At 36.3% G+C, this 17,780-nt stretch overlaps 1 protein-coding gene across 47 annotated transcripts in view; it reads right to left on the bottom strand.

Annotated features, from left to right (window-relative positions):
* Positions 1–17,542, bottom strand: part of LOC127877382 (sushi, von Willebrand factor type A, EGF and pentraxin domain-containing protein 1-like) — a 117,408-nt gene extending 99,866 nt beyond the window's left edge. For 30 of the 47 annotated variants that reach the window (XM_052423204.1, XM_052423195.1, XM_052423188.1 and 27 more), the window contains exons 1-8: positions 16,970–17,222; positions 13,914–13,974; positions 13,557–13,655; positions 7,030–7,203; positions 6,535–6,708; positions 6,042–6,215; positions 5,482–5,655; positions 3,829–4,002 (exon numbers count right to left, since the gene is read on the bottom strand). In XM_052423204.1, coding sequence (XP_052279164.1) covers positions 3,829–4,002; positions 5,482–5,655; positions 6,042–6,215; positions 6,535–6,708; positions 7,030–7,203; positions 13,557–13,655; positions 13,914–13,974; positions 16,970–17,161 — 1,222 coding nt within the window. In that variant the 5' untranslated portion in view covers positions 17,162–17,222. Of the gene's footprint in view, positions 1–3,828; positions 4,003–5,481; positions 5,656–6,041; positions 6,216–6,534; positions 6,709–7,029; positions 7,204–13,556; positions 13,656–13,913; positions 13,975–16,969; positions 17,223–17,393 lie in introns of those variants that run through there. The other 17 variants (XM_052423201.1, XM_052423199.1, XM_052423194.1 and 14 more) reach the window with 10 other exon arrangements.
* Positions 17,543–17,780: the final 238 nt, after the last annotated feature.

Here is a 17,780-nt window from a genome sequence, read left to right on the forward strand (position 1 = left end):
CTATCAAATATAAAATATAACAAGATGTGTCTTTATATTTAAATGGAATGAAGCGACAATAAATTGACATTGGTTTAAAAAAAGGAATATCGTTCAAATCACGTGTAAGCAAATCGATATTTATTAACATTAAAATGACTTTTGTGTACGAAATGTCAGTATTTTCAAAGCATATTTTGGTAAAAGGCAAATATCAAAGTTCTGTCTAACTCACCAACAGGACTACATGTTTGGCCCGTGCTGTTCCAACGCCCATCGCTACCACACGAGGATATTCCACTTCCGGTAAGATTGTATCCCGTCTCACACGATATTGTAGCAGTTGATCTGTATGTAGTGGTGGTTTGTGACACATGCCCATGTTGAGGCACCGGTAGACGACCACATTCTGCCACAATAATTGCGCATTGAGTCAAAATATTCCTTATGCCTTAGATCCTGACAAAATTCTAGCAGTTGATTTATTGAAAACTGTTCGATTACAGCTCAATGATCGACATCTGTCTCGTGCCATTAAATGGAACACTTTTTGTTGTGATATGTTATAGAATGTTATTTAAGTAAAATTCATTGGTTTACACAATAAGACGATAACGTACAATAAATAGATAAAAAACATCGCTGACTTCTATGAGAGGGCAAATATGTCTCTTCCTTATGCACCACGCTGGGTATGCGGATACTTTGATAACAGATGGCACTTCGATACCAGATAACAACAAAAGCCACGCGCGAGAGGTAAGTTCATCAGTTTTTGTAAAAGTTATGTCATAAAGATTTGTTTTTTTAGACAAGGCGCATGGTCGAGCTCATAAATGGTGTATCGTTTTTTATTGCAAACAAAAACATCACGGAAGAATGGTAGATCCCCCCCCCCCAAAAAAAAAATAGAAAGAAAATTCGGTCGGAAAACAGCATAAACTGGATATACAGTAAACATTTCAACAAAATAAAACTACTTAGATATATTGCAAGAAACTGTTTGATATTCCAGCATGTAGAGTAATCACTGTGCTTCAAATACTGAATTTTGATAGTATTCAATGAAATATAAACGAAGATAGAGCATGTTTTAATAGGTGGTATTTATGAAGTTGCGGATACTTTGACTCCAGATATAGGGCACTTCGGATAACAGAGACTTTCAACAAATTGAGCACTCTGATAACCGAGTTTTATCTTCTACCTGAAATGCATTTATGTATATTATGGCTATTCTTACCAAACATTTTGAAGTACGAATCAATTTGCATTGTCAAGCCCGACACATTGGGAATCTATGCATAACGTAATTACATACACATGTAAAATATAACCAATGGCGTTGTTCGTTTTTAAAAATCTTATAACTATTAATTTATAAAATTAATATTATAGGTGCAAATTTGAAATAAGATTCAAATGCTTATTTCTGAGGTAATATATTTCAAGTGACGACCGAAAATAATTGTCTAAATAATAAACTTGTTTTAAGTGGTACATTGAGATTAAGAGAATTGAAAATACAACGGATCATGTGGATTAACACGACTGTGTTCAATTGAACTTATAGCAGGACTCTAGATAAGGAAAGCAAGGGGTCTTAAAGCGGCCAATACACCTCATAAAATCTTTTGTCAATGGTGTTCATTATAATCGCACCATGAAGAAGATACTAATGCGTAGCCACAAAATTGAAAAGAGATAAGAAAACTCTCTTTATATTGAGCTTTACACTTCCCTTTCCCTTTTATTATCATATTCCAAAGGGATAAGAACATGTTTCGGTAATTCGTTTTTAGTTTACGTCAGTAGATACATTTTTATTTATTGCCTGCTTACTATAGCAGTATTACACAGCGAATTCTGCATTTCTGATTCACTAAATAGTGTTTTATATCTGGTAAAAAGTGTCGAGTTATCTGGAATCGAAGTGCCATTGTCTTAGAGATGATCGGTAAAAGAAGTATCCATGAAAATTTGGCATCCGACTCTTAAAACATTTGAATTTCTTCAAATACGTTATTCAACTAAACTTTAACATGTTGTAACATTTATGGACATATTGATCTTTTATTTCGATTAGTTGACTAGTTCTTGATTTATTTCCAAGTATTTTTAATTTTGTTGAAATACGTATTAATCATCGAATTCATGACGATTATCGATGAAATTTTATCGCTTTCTTTTTTATATTCCACTGTTTTTTATCACGACTTTCTTGCTCCGCAATACGAAGTACTATACCATTAATCGGCCAAACAATGTTACGTGTCTGAAAACCAAATGAACAGAACATAAATGCAAAAAAGCTGTAGAACTCAACTCTCGCGCGTGGCTTTTGTTGTTATCTGGTATCGAAGTGCCATCTGTTATCAAAGTATGCGCATACCCGGCGTGTGCACACTCATAGTAACGCATCCTGGAATGCTTTAAATTGTATCAGTTGCAATTTGACAATTTGAAAGAACAGTACATGTATACAAAAGAAACCCATGGAGCCATTTGGAATTTCAAATTATTGTGCAATAGCATGCACGTTATGTGCCTTTGGAAAATGAGCATTCTAATTCGTATTGCCTGTAAAGATATAAATTTAAAGATCAATAAACAAATTCGATGAACTTATATCTCCGCATATTGCTCACAAAGTTTAATTGTGAACAAAACTACTTATATAATAATTCAAAGATTAAAAGCAACAAATGTTTAATGAAACCTTTTAAAGCAGTTCCAAAAGAAACGCAGGATGCTTTTGGAAGGTGCTGTTATGAAAAGATTTTGTGAAAGGACACTTTTTTTACCCTGTTAAGCTATCCGTGTTTATACTCGCCACGAAGTTTTAAATTCATCTTAACTTAAATGTAATATTCATCAGTGAAACGTTCCCCTATTTTTCTGGTAATGTGATGAGTAAATGTTTTGATAAAATTACGCACGATCATAATAGACAAATACAATTAATATATACCTACATCACGATGACTAACAAATGTTCATTCTATTTTCAAATCAAGTCTGCGGAAATAACTTGATAACGAACGTTTATAAACAAATAAACACAGCTAATATAGTATATAAGAAAAAGGCCCGCTGCGAGAAAAGTATATGCAATCCTTAGTTACTTCAGTGAAAAATAGAGACCACGTTTTAAATATGAAACAAACGTACATATTTTGTGGTTTCAAACGGAATAACGCGACATTAAATTGATGTTTGTTTTGAAAGTTGAAGTGTGTTAAAATCACTCGTAAGCAAATCGGAAACACTGAAATACTGTAAAACTCACCAATAGGATTGCATGTCTGACTAGTGCTGTTCCAGCGCCCATCGCTACCACATGTGGATATTCCACTTCCTGTAAGACTGTATCCCGTCTCACACGATATTGTAGCAGTTGATCTGTATGTAGTGGCGGTTGGTGACACATGTCCATGTTGAGGCGAGGTTAGACGACCACAATCTGCCACAACAAATACACTTTAATTGAAGAAATACAGCCAAACTGTGGGAGCAAAAAGGTATATTGGGCATTTAGAACCAAAGCCATATACATATACAGGCACAATAATATTTGGGACAAGACCCTCATTGCCGGAGACGCAAGCGAAATTCCATAATTATAGCCATCGAAAATGGGGGCCAAGTGGTAAACGTAAACAACATGCAAATATTTTGCGTGCACCTATGAAAAAACGCGATATAAAATTTACACACGAAGCACACAGGAAGGTATGTTTGTGTATTAATGTAATAACGCGATATTAAATTGACTTGTGTATACTTATTGACAGTGTGTTCAAATCACTTGTGAACAAATCTTCAACACTTCACTATTGCCAAACTCACCAACAGGAGTACACGTCTGACTCGTGTTGTTCCAGCGCCCATCGCTACCACATGTGGATGTTCCACTTCCTGTAAGATTGTATCCCGTCTCACACGATATTGTAGCAGTTGATCCGTATGTAGTGGCGGTTTGTGACACATGTCCATGTTGAGGCAACGTTAGACGACCACAATCTGACACAATAAGTACACTTCTATTGAATAAATGCAGTAAAACTGCGGAAGCAACAAGGTGGAAGGTACATTTTTACCAAAAAGATATAGAGGCAAGATATCATTAAAGACACTATTCTCAGTACCGATAACACTTTAGACATTACTGAATAATATCAGTCGACAATGACAGCCGCGTTTTAAACGTAACACGCAGGGAGGTATTTTGTGTGTATTGATGGGATAACGGAATATTAAATTGGCCTGTGTGTTCTTATTGACAGTGTGTTCACATCACGTTATAAAAAACGTCTATACCGAAATACTGTCGAACTCACCAACAGGAGTACATGATTGACTCGCGTTGTTCCAACGCCCATCGCTACCACATGTGGATGTTCCACTTCCTGTAAGATTGTATCCCGTCTCACACGATAATGTAGCAGTTGATCCGTATATAGTGTCGGTTTGTGACACATGTCCATGTTGAAGCGCCGTTGGACGACCACAATCTCACACAATAATTACACGGAAACAAAACGGTAGAATATGCATGCATAACAAAAACATAGTGAGTCACATCACAGGCTTTTTCCACCCTATGCCACGGCTCCGAAATTCGGCCCCATTCCCAATGCAAATCTGGTTGTTTTTTCCCAATTGATAAAAAAAATTCCCAATTCCAAAAAAATAAAAATAAAATATTTTGTAAACCTTTAAATATATTAGTTAACCTGATCCGGTGTAGAAAATAGAAAGTATTGCATAATTAAATTATCTGTTGCCTTGAATTTGTTTCTAAAAACTGTAATATATGTAAATGATTTTTTAAGACTTTCCTTATTTTCCTCAAAATCCGGCGCTTCGCGCGATTTTGTTTCACCTCAAAAAAGGCCAGGCCTTTTCCCCAAATTCAGATTAAAAAACCTGCACTAATCACACATGTTCATAATATTTTGTAAAATTTTAATAATAAGTTATCAAAATAGTCGTTATTTACCAGTTAACGGCTTCTGTGAAATATAAGAAACACTATTCACATGCGATAAGTTTTCCCAATTGAGCCAATTTTGCGATTAATTTTTTTCCCAAAATGGAGGTTTTCACGACGCGAAATTCCCAAAAGTCCAGTGTGGCGTTTTCCCAACATGGAGCGGAAAAAGCCTGCATCATTATATTAGAAATGACCCAAATCTCCAAAATCCCTAACGGCTTTCCTGTTTGATATCGATCGGGACTGAGAGCCACATGTTAAACATAAACCACAGGCAGATTTTGTGTGTACACCTATCGGATAACGTGTTAAAAAAATGGACTTTTGTCAATAGGCACTCCTGATTCATAACAGTAGATACTAAGGGCCATGTTATAATCGAAACACACAGGAATATTTGTGCGTGTTTATTTATAGAATAACACGACATTGACTTGACGTGTGTGTACTAATTGAGAGTGTGTTCACATCACGTGTTAACAAATCGTCAAATCTGTCGTACTCACCAACAGGAGTACACGTCTGACCCGTGCTGTTCCAGCGCCCATCGCTGCCACATGTGGATATTCCACTTCCTCTAAGATTGTATCCCGTCTCACACGATATTGTAGTAGTTGATCCGTATGTTGTGACGATGTGTGACACATGCCCGTGTTGAGGCGAGGTTGGACGACCACAATCTGCCACAATAAGTACACTTAAATTGAAGAAAAACAGCCAAACTGTGGAAGCAAAAAGGGATATTTGGGCATTTAGAACCAAATCCATAAACATATACAGGCACAATAATATTTGGGACAACCACCTCATTTCCGGAAAAGCAAACGAATTCCTGAATTATATCCATCAAAACTGGGGGTCAATTGGAAAACGTAAACAACTTGCAAATATTTTGCGTGCACCTCTGAAAAAAAACGCGATATTAAATTTACCCACGTAACACACAGGAAATTATTTTTTGTATTTATGTAATACAGCGATATTAATTGACTTTTGTATACTTATAGACAGTGGGTTCACATCACTTTTTAACAAATCGCCAACATTCATATACTGTCGAACTCACCAACAGGTGTACATGTCTGACTCGTGTTGTTCCAGCGCCCATCGCTACCACATGTGGATGTTCCACTTCCTGTAAGATTGTATCCCGTCTCACACGATATTGTAGCAGTTGATCCGTATGTAGTGGCGGTTTGTGACACATGTCCATGTTGAGGCGAGGTTGGACGACCACAATCTGACACAATAATTACACTTCTATTGAATAAATGCAGTTAAAATGCGGAAACAACAAGGTTGAAGGTACATTTGTACCAAATACATATTGGGGCAAGATATCATTTACAGACACAATTATCAGTTCCGATAACACTTTAGACATTACTGAAAAATATCAGTCGACAATGACAGTCGCGTTTTAAACGTAACACGCAGGAAGGTATTTTGTGTGTATTGATGGAATAACATGATATTAAATTTACCTGTGCGTATTTATTGACAGTGTGTTCAAATCACGTGATAACAATTCGTCTATACTGAAATACTGTCAAACTCACCAACAGGAGTACATGTCTGACTCGTGCTGTTCCAGCGCCCATCGCTACCACATGTGGCTATTCCACTTCCTGTAAGATTGTATCCCGTCTCACACGATATTGAAGCAGTTGATCCGTATATAGTGGCTGTTTGTGACACATGTCCATGTTGAGGCGAGTTTGGACGACCACAATCTGCCATAATAAGTACACTTTAATTAAAGAAATTAAGCCAAACTGACCAAACAACAAGGTATAATGGGCTTGTATAAAATAATAAATACACAATAGGCACAATACTATTTGAGACACGATCCTCATCCCTGAAAACGCCATCGCCATTCCCGACTTATATCCGTGGAAGCTGAGGTCCAAGTGTTAAACGTAAACCACAGGCAGATATTTTGTGTTCACCTATGGAATAACGCGACATTATATTGACTTTTTGTACAATGTTATATTGTGTTCAAACCACGTGCTAACAAATCGTGGACACTGAAATACTGTAAAACTCACCAACAGGAGTACATATCTGACCAGTGCTGTTCCAGCGCCCATCGCCACCACATGTTGATATTCCACTTCCTGTAAGATTGTATCCCGTCTCACACGATATTGTAGCAGTTGATCCGTATGCAGTTGCGGTTTGTGACACATGTCCATGGTGAGGTGAGGTTGGACGTCCACAATCTGCCAAAATAATTACACTTTAATTAAAGAAATGAAGCCACAATATGCATAATGTCCAGGCAAGATACCTGGACTATGACCATTCGAAAGTCCAATACGTCGTTGAATACCTCATTCATTAAATCGCTTTAAATGGAAGGTTTGTTTATGTATTTTATTATCATAAAAATACCTAGAACAAATATAATTTCAAAGCGTAACATATACATGTTTACCGTAGCAATTAAACGCATTGTTAAGGTTCTTATACAAGTCTTGGATTGGTAAGTTTAAATATCAGCGTCTTCATATAACACATCAATTAAAAAAAGCAACATGATGAAAAATATACCAATATAACAGTGTGTTTCAGAGAATATTTAACAAGGTTGTTTTTTAAGTGAAAATAAAAAAATCTGACCATATGTTGTAGCCTGTTTTTATGCAAGTGGTATGATATTTGCATACCTCTTGCATGTCTAGTATGTAATGCTACTAAACAAATAATATTGCCCCGGGTCTTATGGTTTCTGAGAAGATCTTTACACAATTTTTTATATCAGTATGTATGTCATGTGAGCCCTTCTGCGCGGCCAGTTTGGACCCCAGGGGCATTATTACAACACAGTTTTATAGAACCAGTATAAGATGGTAAGCACAAATTAATTCAAAACATATGTTTGACTCTCGAGGTCCTAAATATGAAGAGAAACGGTGCAATTTGAATATCTTTTAAAGATGGTAATCTATGTTGCATGTATATGAAGTTTCATGAAAATCTGTACGGGAAGAGATGTCGTTTTCAAGCGAGTATTAGCGATTTTGTAACGTTTCTTAAACATACAAAACGGTGATTCCATCGAAAAAAATATTTAACACAGCAGCAAATTCCTCCACTTAAAGACGTTTACGCATTTGGGAAAATCCCGATTAAGTATGTGCCGATTAATTAATACGACATATACACTCAATTGTAACAATAACTAGTTAACGTGTCTTTATCAGAAATTTAGATTTAATAGTTTATTTACATCTCATCAACACAATATTACACATTACAGAGCATTACAATAGTATCGTTAAACACATGTATTGCCGCTCAGCATTCTGAGCTATAAGAGATGGTAGTGTTGTACAAATTATGTCATCCACTAAGCAGCCCCGACACAAGCGCTCAAAGAGCCAGACACTCAAACACAGAGAGCTGTTTACTGTTTGATACACCTTGCACAAAATATATCATAAAATGTGTATAAAACACAGCCATGAAATGTTTACACATATTGCTAAGAGTGTTACTTCAATTTCTTTTTGTGAAGAACGATGACTTGAGACAATCCAACAATCCTCACATAGATAGTGAGTTTGATCAAACAGCATCGCCGTAAGATCCGGCAGGTTAAATCGAGCAAATCGTATACCAGAGATGGCACTCAGACCTACATAGGATCCTAAACACCATTTACCAAAATAGACAAGGTAAAAAGGAACTCTAATTAGTAATTATTGTGATTTGAAATCTGAGTTAAGTTACAGCAAACCAAATATAGGTGTGGACTATGCCTTGTCATTGTTCTCCACTATATTACAACTTTGGGTCTTATTTACAATATTATCACAAAACACATGTATTGCTGCTCAGCATTCTAAGCTAAAAGAGATGATAGTATTATAAAAATTATGTCATCCATTAAACAGCCCCAGCACAAGCGCTTAAAAAGCCAGACACACCAACACAGAGAGCTGTTTACTACTTGACACAACTTGCACAAAATAGATCATAATATAAGTATAAAATATATGTATATATGTATGTTTATATAGATGTGGACTATGCCATGTCATCGTTCTCCACTACATGTGTTTATTGAATTATAGTAAGATCAAATGTTAAGTAATGGCACTTTACCAAGCCAGTACTCGAAATAAAATAAAACCAATTAAGATCTTATTTACCTATATACAAATTTCTCCTTTGTAAAATCAAATAGCAGGTTTTGGCACAATTTCTTATTAGTGACAAATACGTGAATAAAAGTTGACATTTTATCAACAGAATGCAAACCCTGAAACTCGGGAATCATAGAAATTGCCTTATCAATTAAATCAGATCTTATATCATCATATAATGAACACTCTAATATGACATGCTTTTCATCTTCTAAAACATTACAAAAAGGGCATAAACGTTGATCTGTTGGTAGCCCTTCATATCTACCAGTCTCAATTCTTATAGGAGCAACTCCACATCTAAATTTACAAAATGCTGAACGATGTTTTAAGGGCATTATCATGGTACAATAGTGTTCAACATTAAAATCTCTTTTAAATATACAATAAGTTCGTAGTTTGTTACATCCTCTTTGTGAGGGCCCAGTTACATAATTAATATTTAAATACCAATCATTCTTATACTTATTAAACATACTTTGCTCTAAATTTTTAACAAGTAACAACTTTGAAATAGGTACATCTATATTACAATAGCAATCTAAATTGTTATCTTTCAGCTGTTTACGAACCTTGAAATACCAATTTTTCAGTCTATAAGGTTTACCTGCTGACCAGAGTGCTATTCGTTTGTTAAGCCTAGATGTGTTGGTACATGATATTCTCGCCCAAGAATTTGCAATTACTTTCCATTGCCGGACAAATGGGAGAATCCATTTAATCTCACCATACAAAGCTGCAACAGGCGTATACCTTCCGACACCCAAGAAAAATCTCATTGTTCTGTTTTGAACAGCCTCAATGCAAGCAAAACTTTTATCACCCCAAATAGCCGCGTCGTATGCTATAACAGGCCAAACTACTGAATCATACAACGTTGTATAAACATTGTAGGGAACACCCCCAATTTGCTTGCCTTTGGCAATTACTAAACCTAACGCACGGCTAGCACTCTGAGCAACCATTTTTGCAGTTACAGAAAAAGTGTTCATGTAAAACTAAACCTAGGTACTTGTATCTGTCGGTATAATTTAAGATATGATCACCACAAGTAATCAAAGCGCTGTAGGCGCTGAAGGCCTGGGGCTAGGTTTAGTGTGACGTAAAATGCATTTACGATGTTTTGTCCGAATTTCTACTTTGTCCGAATATATACCGATTGACCCTAGCGGTTGAGTGCAGAAGCTCAGAGACTGTAAGACAGAAAATAGTTGTGTATATACTAAAGTGTACATAGACGGTGGAGGACAACACGATAGTAATTGTGAGAACGATAACCTTTTGTTCAACTCTACAGATCTGGTAGAGGTTCGTCTACATAGGCGGTGAAGATAAACAACAACAACAACTTGGCCGCAAAAAACTGTTATTGTTGGCGTCAAATAAATCACTTACTTTCAATAGCCTAAAAAAGCTTTCTATGCTAACACTAATACTTCCTTTGAAATGTTTATACAAAAGAAAATCCACTTAATCCCAAGTCTCACTTTTGCCAGTAGAGCCCCGGTGCATCCCGGTTTGCTAACGCCGGTCGATCGGCGAGGACCGGGATTATTCGTAATTTTTTTTAACGCAGTCACACTATTTCCCGGCGCCGCCCCGGTTGAAGCCGGTCAACAGCCCGGCAGAGTCCCGGTCAACCCGGACTGGCTACGGTTTATCCCGGTGAAGCCCCGGTAGAGCCCCGGTTGTCGCCGGTAGTTCCCCGTTAAAAGCCGACAGCGTGCCGGCATAGCCCCGGTTGTCGCCGGTATTGCCCCGGTTGAGCCCCGATGAAAGCCGGCAGAGCCCCGGTATACCGTAACACCGCAGGCACTCGCCGTGTCTATACCGGCATCAGACCCCAGCAGAGCTAGGACAACGCCCCGGTTTACCCCGGTCGTCGCCGGTAATGCCACGGCGGAGCCCCGGCGAATGCCGGTGGCGTTCCGGCAGAGCGCCTGTTTTCTAATATACAGTAGCTATACCGGGACTCTTACGGCATTCACAGGGCGTTGCCATAGCTCTGCCAGGGTCTGTATGGGCCCCGGCGGAGCTACGGTGCCGTCCCGGTTGTTCCCGGTGCCGCGCCGGTCGTTGCCGGTCCTTCCAGGTGACTCCCGGTTCATCCCGGAGGTATTAAACATTTTAATACTTTCCCGGTGGAGCCCCGGTTTTCCCCGGTTCATCCCGGTCGTCCCCGATGGAGCCCCATTTCATCCCGGTAGAGCCCCGGTTCATCCCGGTAGAGCCCCGGTTCATCCCGGTAGAGCCCCGGTTCATCCCGGTAGAGCCCGGATCACGCAAAGGGTCTCCGCCGGCATCATAGTGAGACTGGGCCTTTACCCTTATAAAGAACGGTGAACAGATTGTGTACGTTGTCTCACGTAGAACTTTTCGCGCTCGATTTGCGCGCTCGATCTGCGCAGTGAAATATCATATCCGGTAATTTCGTATATTTCCGAGAATGATCATGACTATTTGTTGATGTTTTTTTCATTTTCTTTTGTCTTGAATGTCTCGTTAACGCAAAATAAAATAACAATATCTTAAAATATGTTTATAAATACCAAATGTAATGTCTTCAAAAAATGTATCAAAAAAAATTCTTCTTACTGTCTCCGTAGACACTCGTATCTTTTTGGCCTAGACCGTCACGTGAGGAACTTATTCTCGCATGAATATGCAAACAATAATAAAAACTATGTCGTAGCCAATGCTTTGTAATTTTGCTTCAATAATATTTTTTACACGTTTTACGACACTGTCATGTTATATAGTGATGTTCTGTATTTACAAGGCGGGTTATTGAGATATGCGAATAACTTCTTTGATTGTGCATGAATTACCGCCAAGTGGTAAATCGGACTTTTAGGAATTCATTCATTCGTGGGTTTTGGCAGCTAGCAAATTCTGACTGTCTCAGCAATTTGTATCATTGCTATTGCCTTAGGGCTACGCCCCAGGCCAAAAACTAAATCAGATTTAGAAAAAGATTGTGGATGAAAATGAACAATATTGTTCTTGCAATATTAACAGACATATCATTTTGTGAACACCAATCATTGAGAGCACTCAATAGAGTTTGTAGATTCTGATCATTCTCTGCAACTAAAATTATATGATCTGCATACATTAGGATACAGATCTTATCATTGCCTATTTCAATACCAATATCCAATGACTTTAAATATATTGCTAAATCATTAATATACATATTGAACAGGAGAGGTGATAAAATACAGCCCTGTCTTAGACCTGAATGTACAGAGAACCAATCTGTTTTGTGCTCATTTATTCTCACACAGGATGAAACTGAGTGGTACAGGGACCGTAGCGCCACCAACATTTTTCCTGAGATACCATCGGATTGCAAGCGTTCCCAAAGTTTGAAACGGTTAATATAATCGTACTCGTTATTGAAATCAATAACAGATATGAAAGTAGGTAGTTTTTGCTTCTTTCTTGTGTCAACAATGTTAACTAAAGATGAAATGTGTTCAATGGTGCTACGTTTTTTCCTGAACCCATTCTGTTCATCAACTAACAAATTTTCGAGCTCTGCCCAGCTTGATAATCTATTGCTCAAAATGCGACAATACATTTTATATACATCTGAAGCCAAAGCTATACCCCTATAAGCTAAAGGATCTCGTACATCAGACGTAGACGATTTGGGAATAGGGTTAATGACACATTTACCTAAAATAGTGGGTACTGTACCATTGTCAAAACATAAATTATATAAGACATGAAGGAAGAATATTACTGTATCATTTCTCAAAACCTCTGCTGGAATCTCATCCACTCCAACCGCCTTCATTGACAACTTACTCATTAAAATTTCAGTGGAGTAAACAACGTTTGGTAAATGTAACCATATAAAGAGTTAAATTAATCTAAGTTAACACTCCTCGGTCATATGTATGTGTTGGTTTAGTACGGCGAGAATTAAATGTTGAAGCCAAAATTGAATATACTTTAAATTTGATACTTGCTTTAGTGAAAAATTTACGCTTACACGTGTATGTTTATGCTGAAATTTCGTTTGCACTTTAAATATGCGTTTAGTACAATAAGCAATTCAAATTTCAATTTAATGATAAATGGTTTTCGCTAAATTTTGTGAACACGAATAAGAGTAGTTCAACTCAACGCAAAGAACCGTGCGCTGAAAGTCCACATGTGCAAAGAGTGCCGGCATTTCCATCGGAGTAATCGACAAAAAAAATAAGACGCTCCTTATTAATAAATAACCTCCTTGCAATTGTCCATTTTGCGGAGACATAATAAATTAACTTTCAAATTGTATTTTTTATTTAAATAAACTTGTGTGTTATTATTTTTTTATGTGGATGTGATTTAGGCTCTTAAACAATCACAACAGAAACAAAAAACAAACTACACCAAAACTAAAAATATATTTTAATAATTGAAACATTTACCGATAGGTTCACAAGTAGGTTTTGCTGATCCATTACTTCTACAATATGCTGGAATTTCATTGGAGACGACTTGATAACCCGGAGGGCATGTGAACTTCTCTGAAATGTTATTTGCAATTTTCGTTATGTGGTTCTGGGCACTGTCTTCATACATTTATATAATTTGCAATTGTATCCATCGTGAAATCAAATGATCAAAATGTTTCTATTATAAAAGACATGTTCAAATTTATTCGGACAAATATGAACCATATTCATTGCTGTTAAAATCCAAGTGTAACTATTTTTAAGCATTAAACATGTCATTATTATTTTACATGTAAAATGTTTTTAAAATTAATTACTTGGTAAACATACCTATAGTTATATTATCAACGGCAACAATAGCATTCTTTGCCGATTTAACAGCAAATTCAACCTGTATAAAAAATGAGTAGATACTATAAGTCTCATAATAGATTATTTATATTCATCATAATAGATCAATAAAAAAAACTCTTAAGTTTTTAGTAAATGAATTGTTGTGGTAAGACGTAGCATTGTATATGTAATTAACAGAAAATGGTAATTTTTAAAACGTAAATGGCGAAGTCAACTTTAAAAAATCCGTCATGACTTTTTTGTAATAATGGCTTTGCATATTTTATACATAAAAAAAAACTAATGACGATCATGATTGTACTTCTTATTATGCTATTTCCGCCATTTTTGTGAAGAACATCGTAACAGTGTGATTAAACTAGACTACGATTTGGAACTGTAAACAAACTGTTGATTATTTGAAATGTATAGGAAGACATTCGACATGGCCTATTTCTTGTGTGGTTGTTACCGTTCTTGAGATAGTAATTATATAGAGCAAAATACAAAATAATGGGCATCATGTTCTTCAAAGAACGCAGTAGGTGCAAAGGTACGTAAGACAGGATACATAAGATATTTGACCGCCGGGAAAACAAAATTCTTCAGTGGTCAAGCGCGCACTCACATTGAAACAAGGAAATATTTCAAATTTATTACAGGTCGCAGTGGTGTAGGGGTTATGGTCTCCACCTAACGAACAGGAGGTCACAGTTTCGATCCGCACTGTGGGAGCGTTCTATAGATTTCCCCCATAGACACAAGGTACTGGTTCTATGAAACGGACTTGAGAGCGTTTAAAATAAGCTTTAGGCTTTCTATGCAATCGAGCTAAAATAAAAAGGTTTCAACTAAACTAATAGTTATTTCCCCACTATATCAGCAGTGTTTACCCACTCCTGGCGCCTGACTTCCTTCAATCATATTAATACGATTATATATATATATATATATATATATATATATATATATATATATATATATATATATATATATATATATATATATATATATATATATATATATATATATATATAAATATATAATTATACATGTATGATTGAAGAAGTAAGCCAATTTAGAAGGGACTTATTGCCGATCTATTTTATTACAAAATTTAATTTAGTGTATAAGTAATAATATTACAATATTTGTAATAGGCAAAATCAACAGTTGATGCGCAACTTCTGAACCACTCCGAATTTCAATCTAACTGCGTAATTCAAGCGCTCTGTTAGCGATATTGGTATTTGTTTTCGAATAATCGATGAAAACCGTTTTAAAATTGTGTCGACATTATCGATAATTATCCATAAATATCCGACTGTGTACCTGTTGTTCTCAGACTTGAGTGGTAATTTAGAGACCGACTACATGGTGTTTGTGTACGGACGGACTATTTAACCAATGACATCCGTTAAATAACAGAACACCGCAAACACTATACTCGTAGCTTGAGACGTTGTACTCACAATCACATAATATTGTATGTTTTACTGAAAGCTTATCATATAAACAAAATGATAAATTTAGCGAAAGTGAACTACTTGTGAAAAAACAAAACTTAGTGTTTATGTTCATTACAAATCCACTGTATGACATATAATTAAAGTAAGAAAGCATTATTAACAGTTGAGCCTTGGCAAATCTTAGGGGATGGAGGTCGTACGCCGCCTCCAACCTCTTTACATCGACCGTTTGTTTGAATATTATTTACACATTCATTTTAAACGTGCACCATTATTTTGTATTTTGTTCTTTATTCAAACGTTTGACAAGGTCCTTTATTTCGATTCTTACAATAGAGTAGTTTAAGCCGGAGTAGTACGCAAGGTCTTCTGCTTTGTGTTAATTACAAAACGAAACAAGACAGCTACGAAATTGCCACTAGTTTCTATTCCCGACCTTTGACCCGATAAATAAATAACAAGTCTATGGTTGAATAAAACTGCCCTACAGTAACCAAATACAATCAATCTTCTTGCGAATATATTTCTGTAAGATAGTTCATTCTTTAAAATATGTTTCTACTCAATGGTTTGATAATAACAAACAGTTGCATATGTTATATTTATTGGGAATGCTTGGTTATCAAATCTTACTAACTTGAAATGTAAACTGATATATGAAAAAGCTATTATAAACACGTTTTTGTTATTGATATTTCTTGGTCTGTACTTAACGTCTTTCGAACTACCTAAACTGAGCTTTTTGTTAAATATCTGCTAAGGTATAACATGACACGTCAATTGTTCGATTTACTCATTTGTAAGACGCAAGGTCTTTCGCGTTCCAGTTTGCGGTACTTTAAGTCCAGTTTTTCTTTAAGCAGATAAACAGTGCATAGGTTGTGATTTAAGATGCAGGTGGTAGAACGCTGAACTACAAATCTGACAATTGCGTGGAACGATTCTCGACCCTTCCGCTAAACTGGTGTGTTAAAGTATTATACAATATTTTTTACGCCCATGTTGCCCTGAAGCAAGAAAGGCACTTATCAGTAACTGGCGTGGGCCCATCTGAACCAGGAAACGTTTGATTAAGATAAGTGACTGCCGTTTTAGGACTTAAATACTGTAGAAAATGTAAGAAATTAAAAACACCCTACACCATTAATAACACCATCAGATAAACAACACGAAATCAGATAAACTAGAACTGTCTCCATCATGCCTGAAATACTAGTGCGAATGTTTTTGTATCTAGAGAATTAACGATTAGTTTTGTCTCTGTAGTATTGCACTTCAAAAAGATCTATCTAATGATGGAGTTTCAAGTATTTTAATATACCAGTCGTGATATTTTAATCAATATAAACTAATAATTGTAAAAAATACGGTATTTTACAACTTTTTTTCTTCGTCGTCGTGGTTGACAGTCCATTTAAAGAATTATGCATCGGAATTCAAAACATGTTTAAGATACCGCAATAACTAACATGTGGCCGAAAATACATTCTTAATCAGACAATAACGAAACGCTCAGTTGCTTTAGTAGATATCATATAGTTATACGATCATAGAGCTTAAATATTAAATATAAACGCATCAAACCGCTGATGATCCGTTGTCCAAAAACAGCCTCTCAAATGTCCAGGTCCTAACAGAGCGACTAGTTACGCTCCACAGTTCAATCGGAACATTGTCCTCAGTAGTTGTATTCACGTGAAGTGTTGCCAAAGAAGCAGGGATAGTGTAGTAAAAACTGAGACAGGCTGCTCCTGCTGATAACGGCGATGAACTCATGGAGATTGTGGGGTTAGATGCTCCAGTTAATGGCGGCGGTTCAAATAGCACATAGTAAGCATCATCTGGGACACACAATAATGTGGTTCGATTATTTTATCGGTTAATATTCTGTAATACAATTTTATTTTCTCTCTTTATATAATTCAATCTATTATATGTGCCTATGATAATTAAGGCAAGGCGTTCCGCCATTGCGCGACATCGCATTTACTAACCCTAATGTGATTACCTTGACCATCTTGTAGCAGTATATGACCCATATACACGAATGATCCCTTGTGAATTGTCCATGGAGAGCGTACGTCGTACCCACATGTTTCATTGAAAAATGTGCAACTCCCATATCCGCGTTGAATTAAACTCGGGATGTTTGCAGAAGTTTCTACACCACAAAATATTATGAAATTCTCTTCAATATACGAAATGCCTGACATTGAAGGTCTCACCAATAATGCACACAAGATTCTAGACAAGTATTGATAAATAATGGTGTCTGTATTTTGTTGATTAATTATTAAAATGTAAACACTATCGCGAATAATGTATAATCTATTAAAAACAGCACATTTATATGTGCACATATTTTGCCGATATCTAAACACACGTCGGGCACAGA

The sequence above is a fragment of the Dreissena polymorpha genome, chromosome 4, assembly GCF_020536995.1.
Source record: "Dreissena polymorpha isolate Duluth1 chromosome 4, UMN_Dpol_1.0, whole genome shotgun sequence".
NCBI classification, from domain to species: Eukaryota; Metazoa; Mollusca; class Bivalvia; order Myida; family Dreissenidae; genus Dreissena; species Dreissena polymorpha.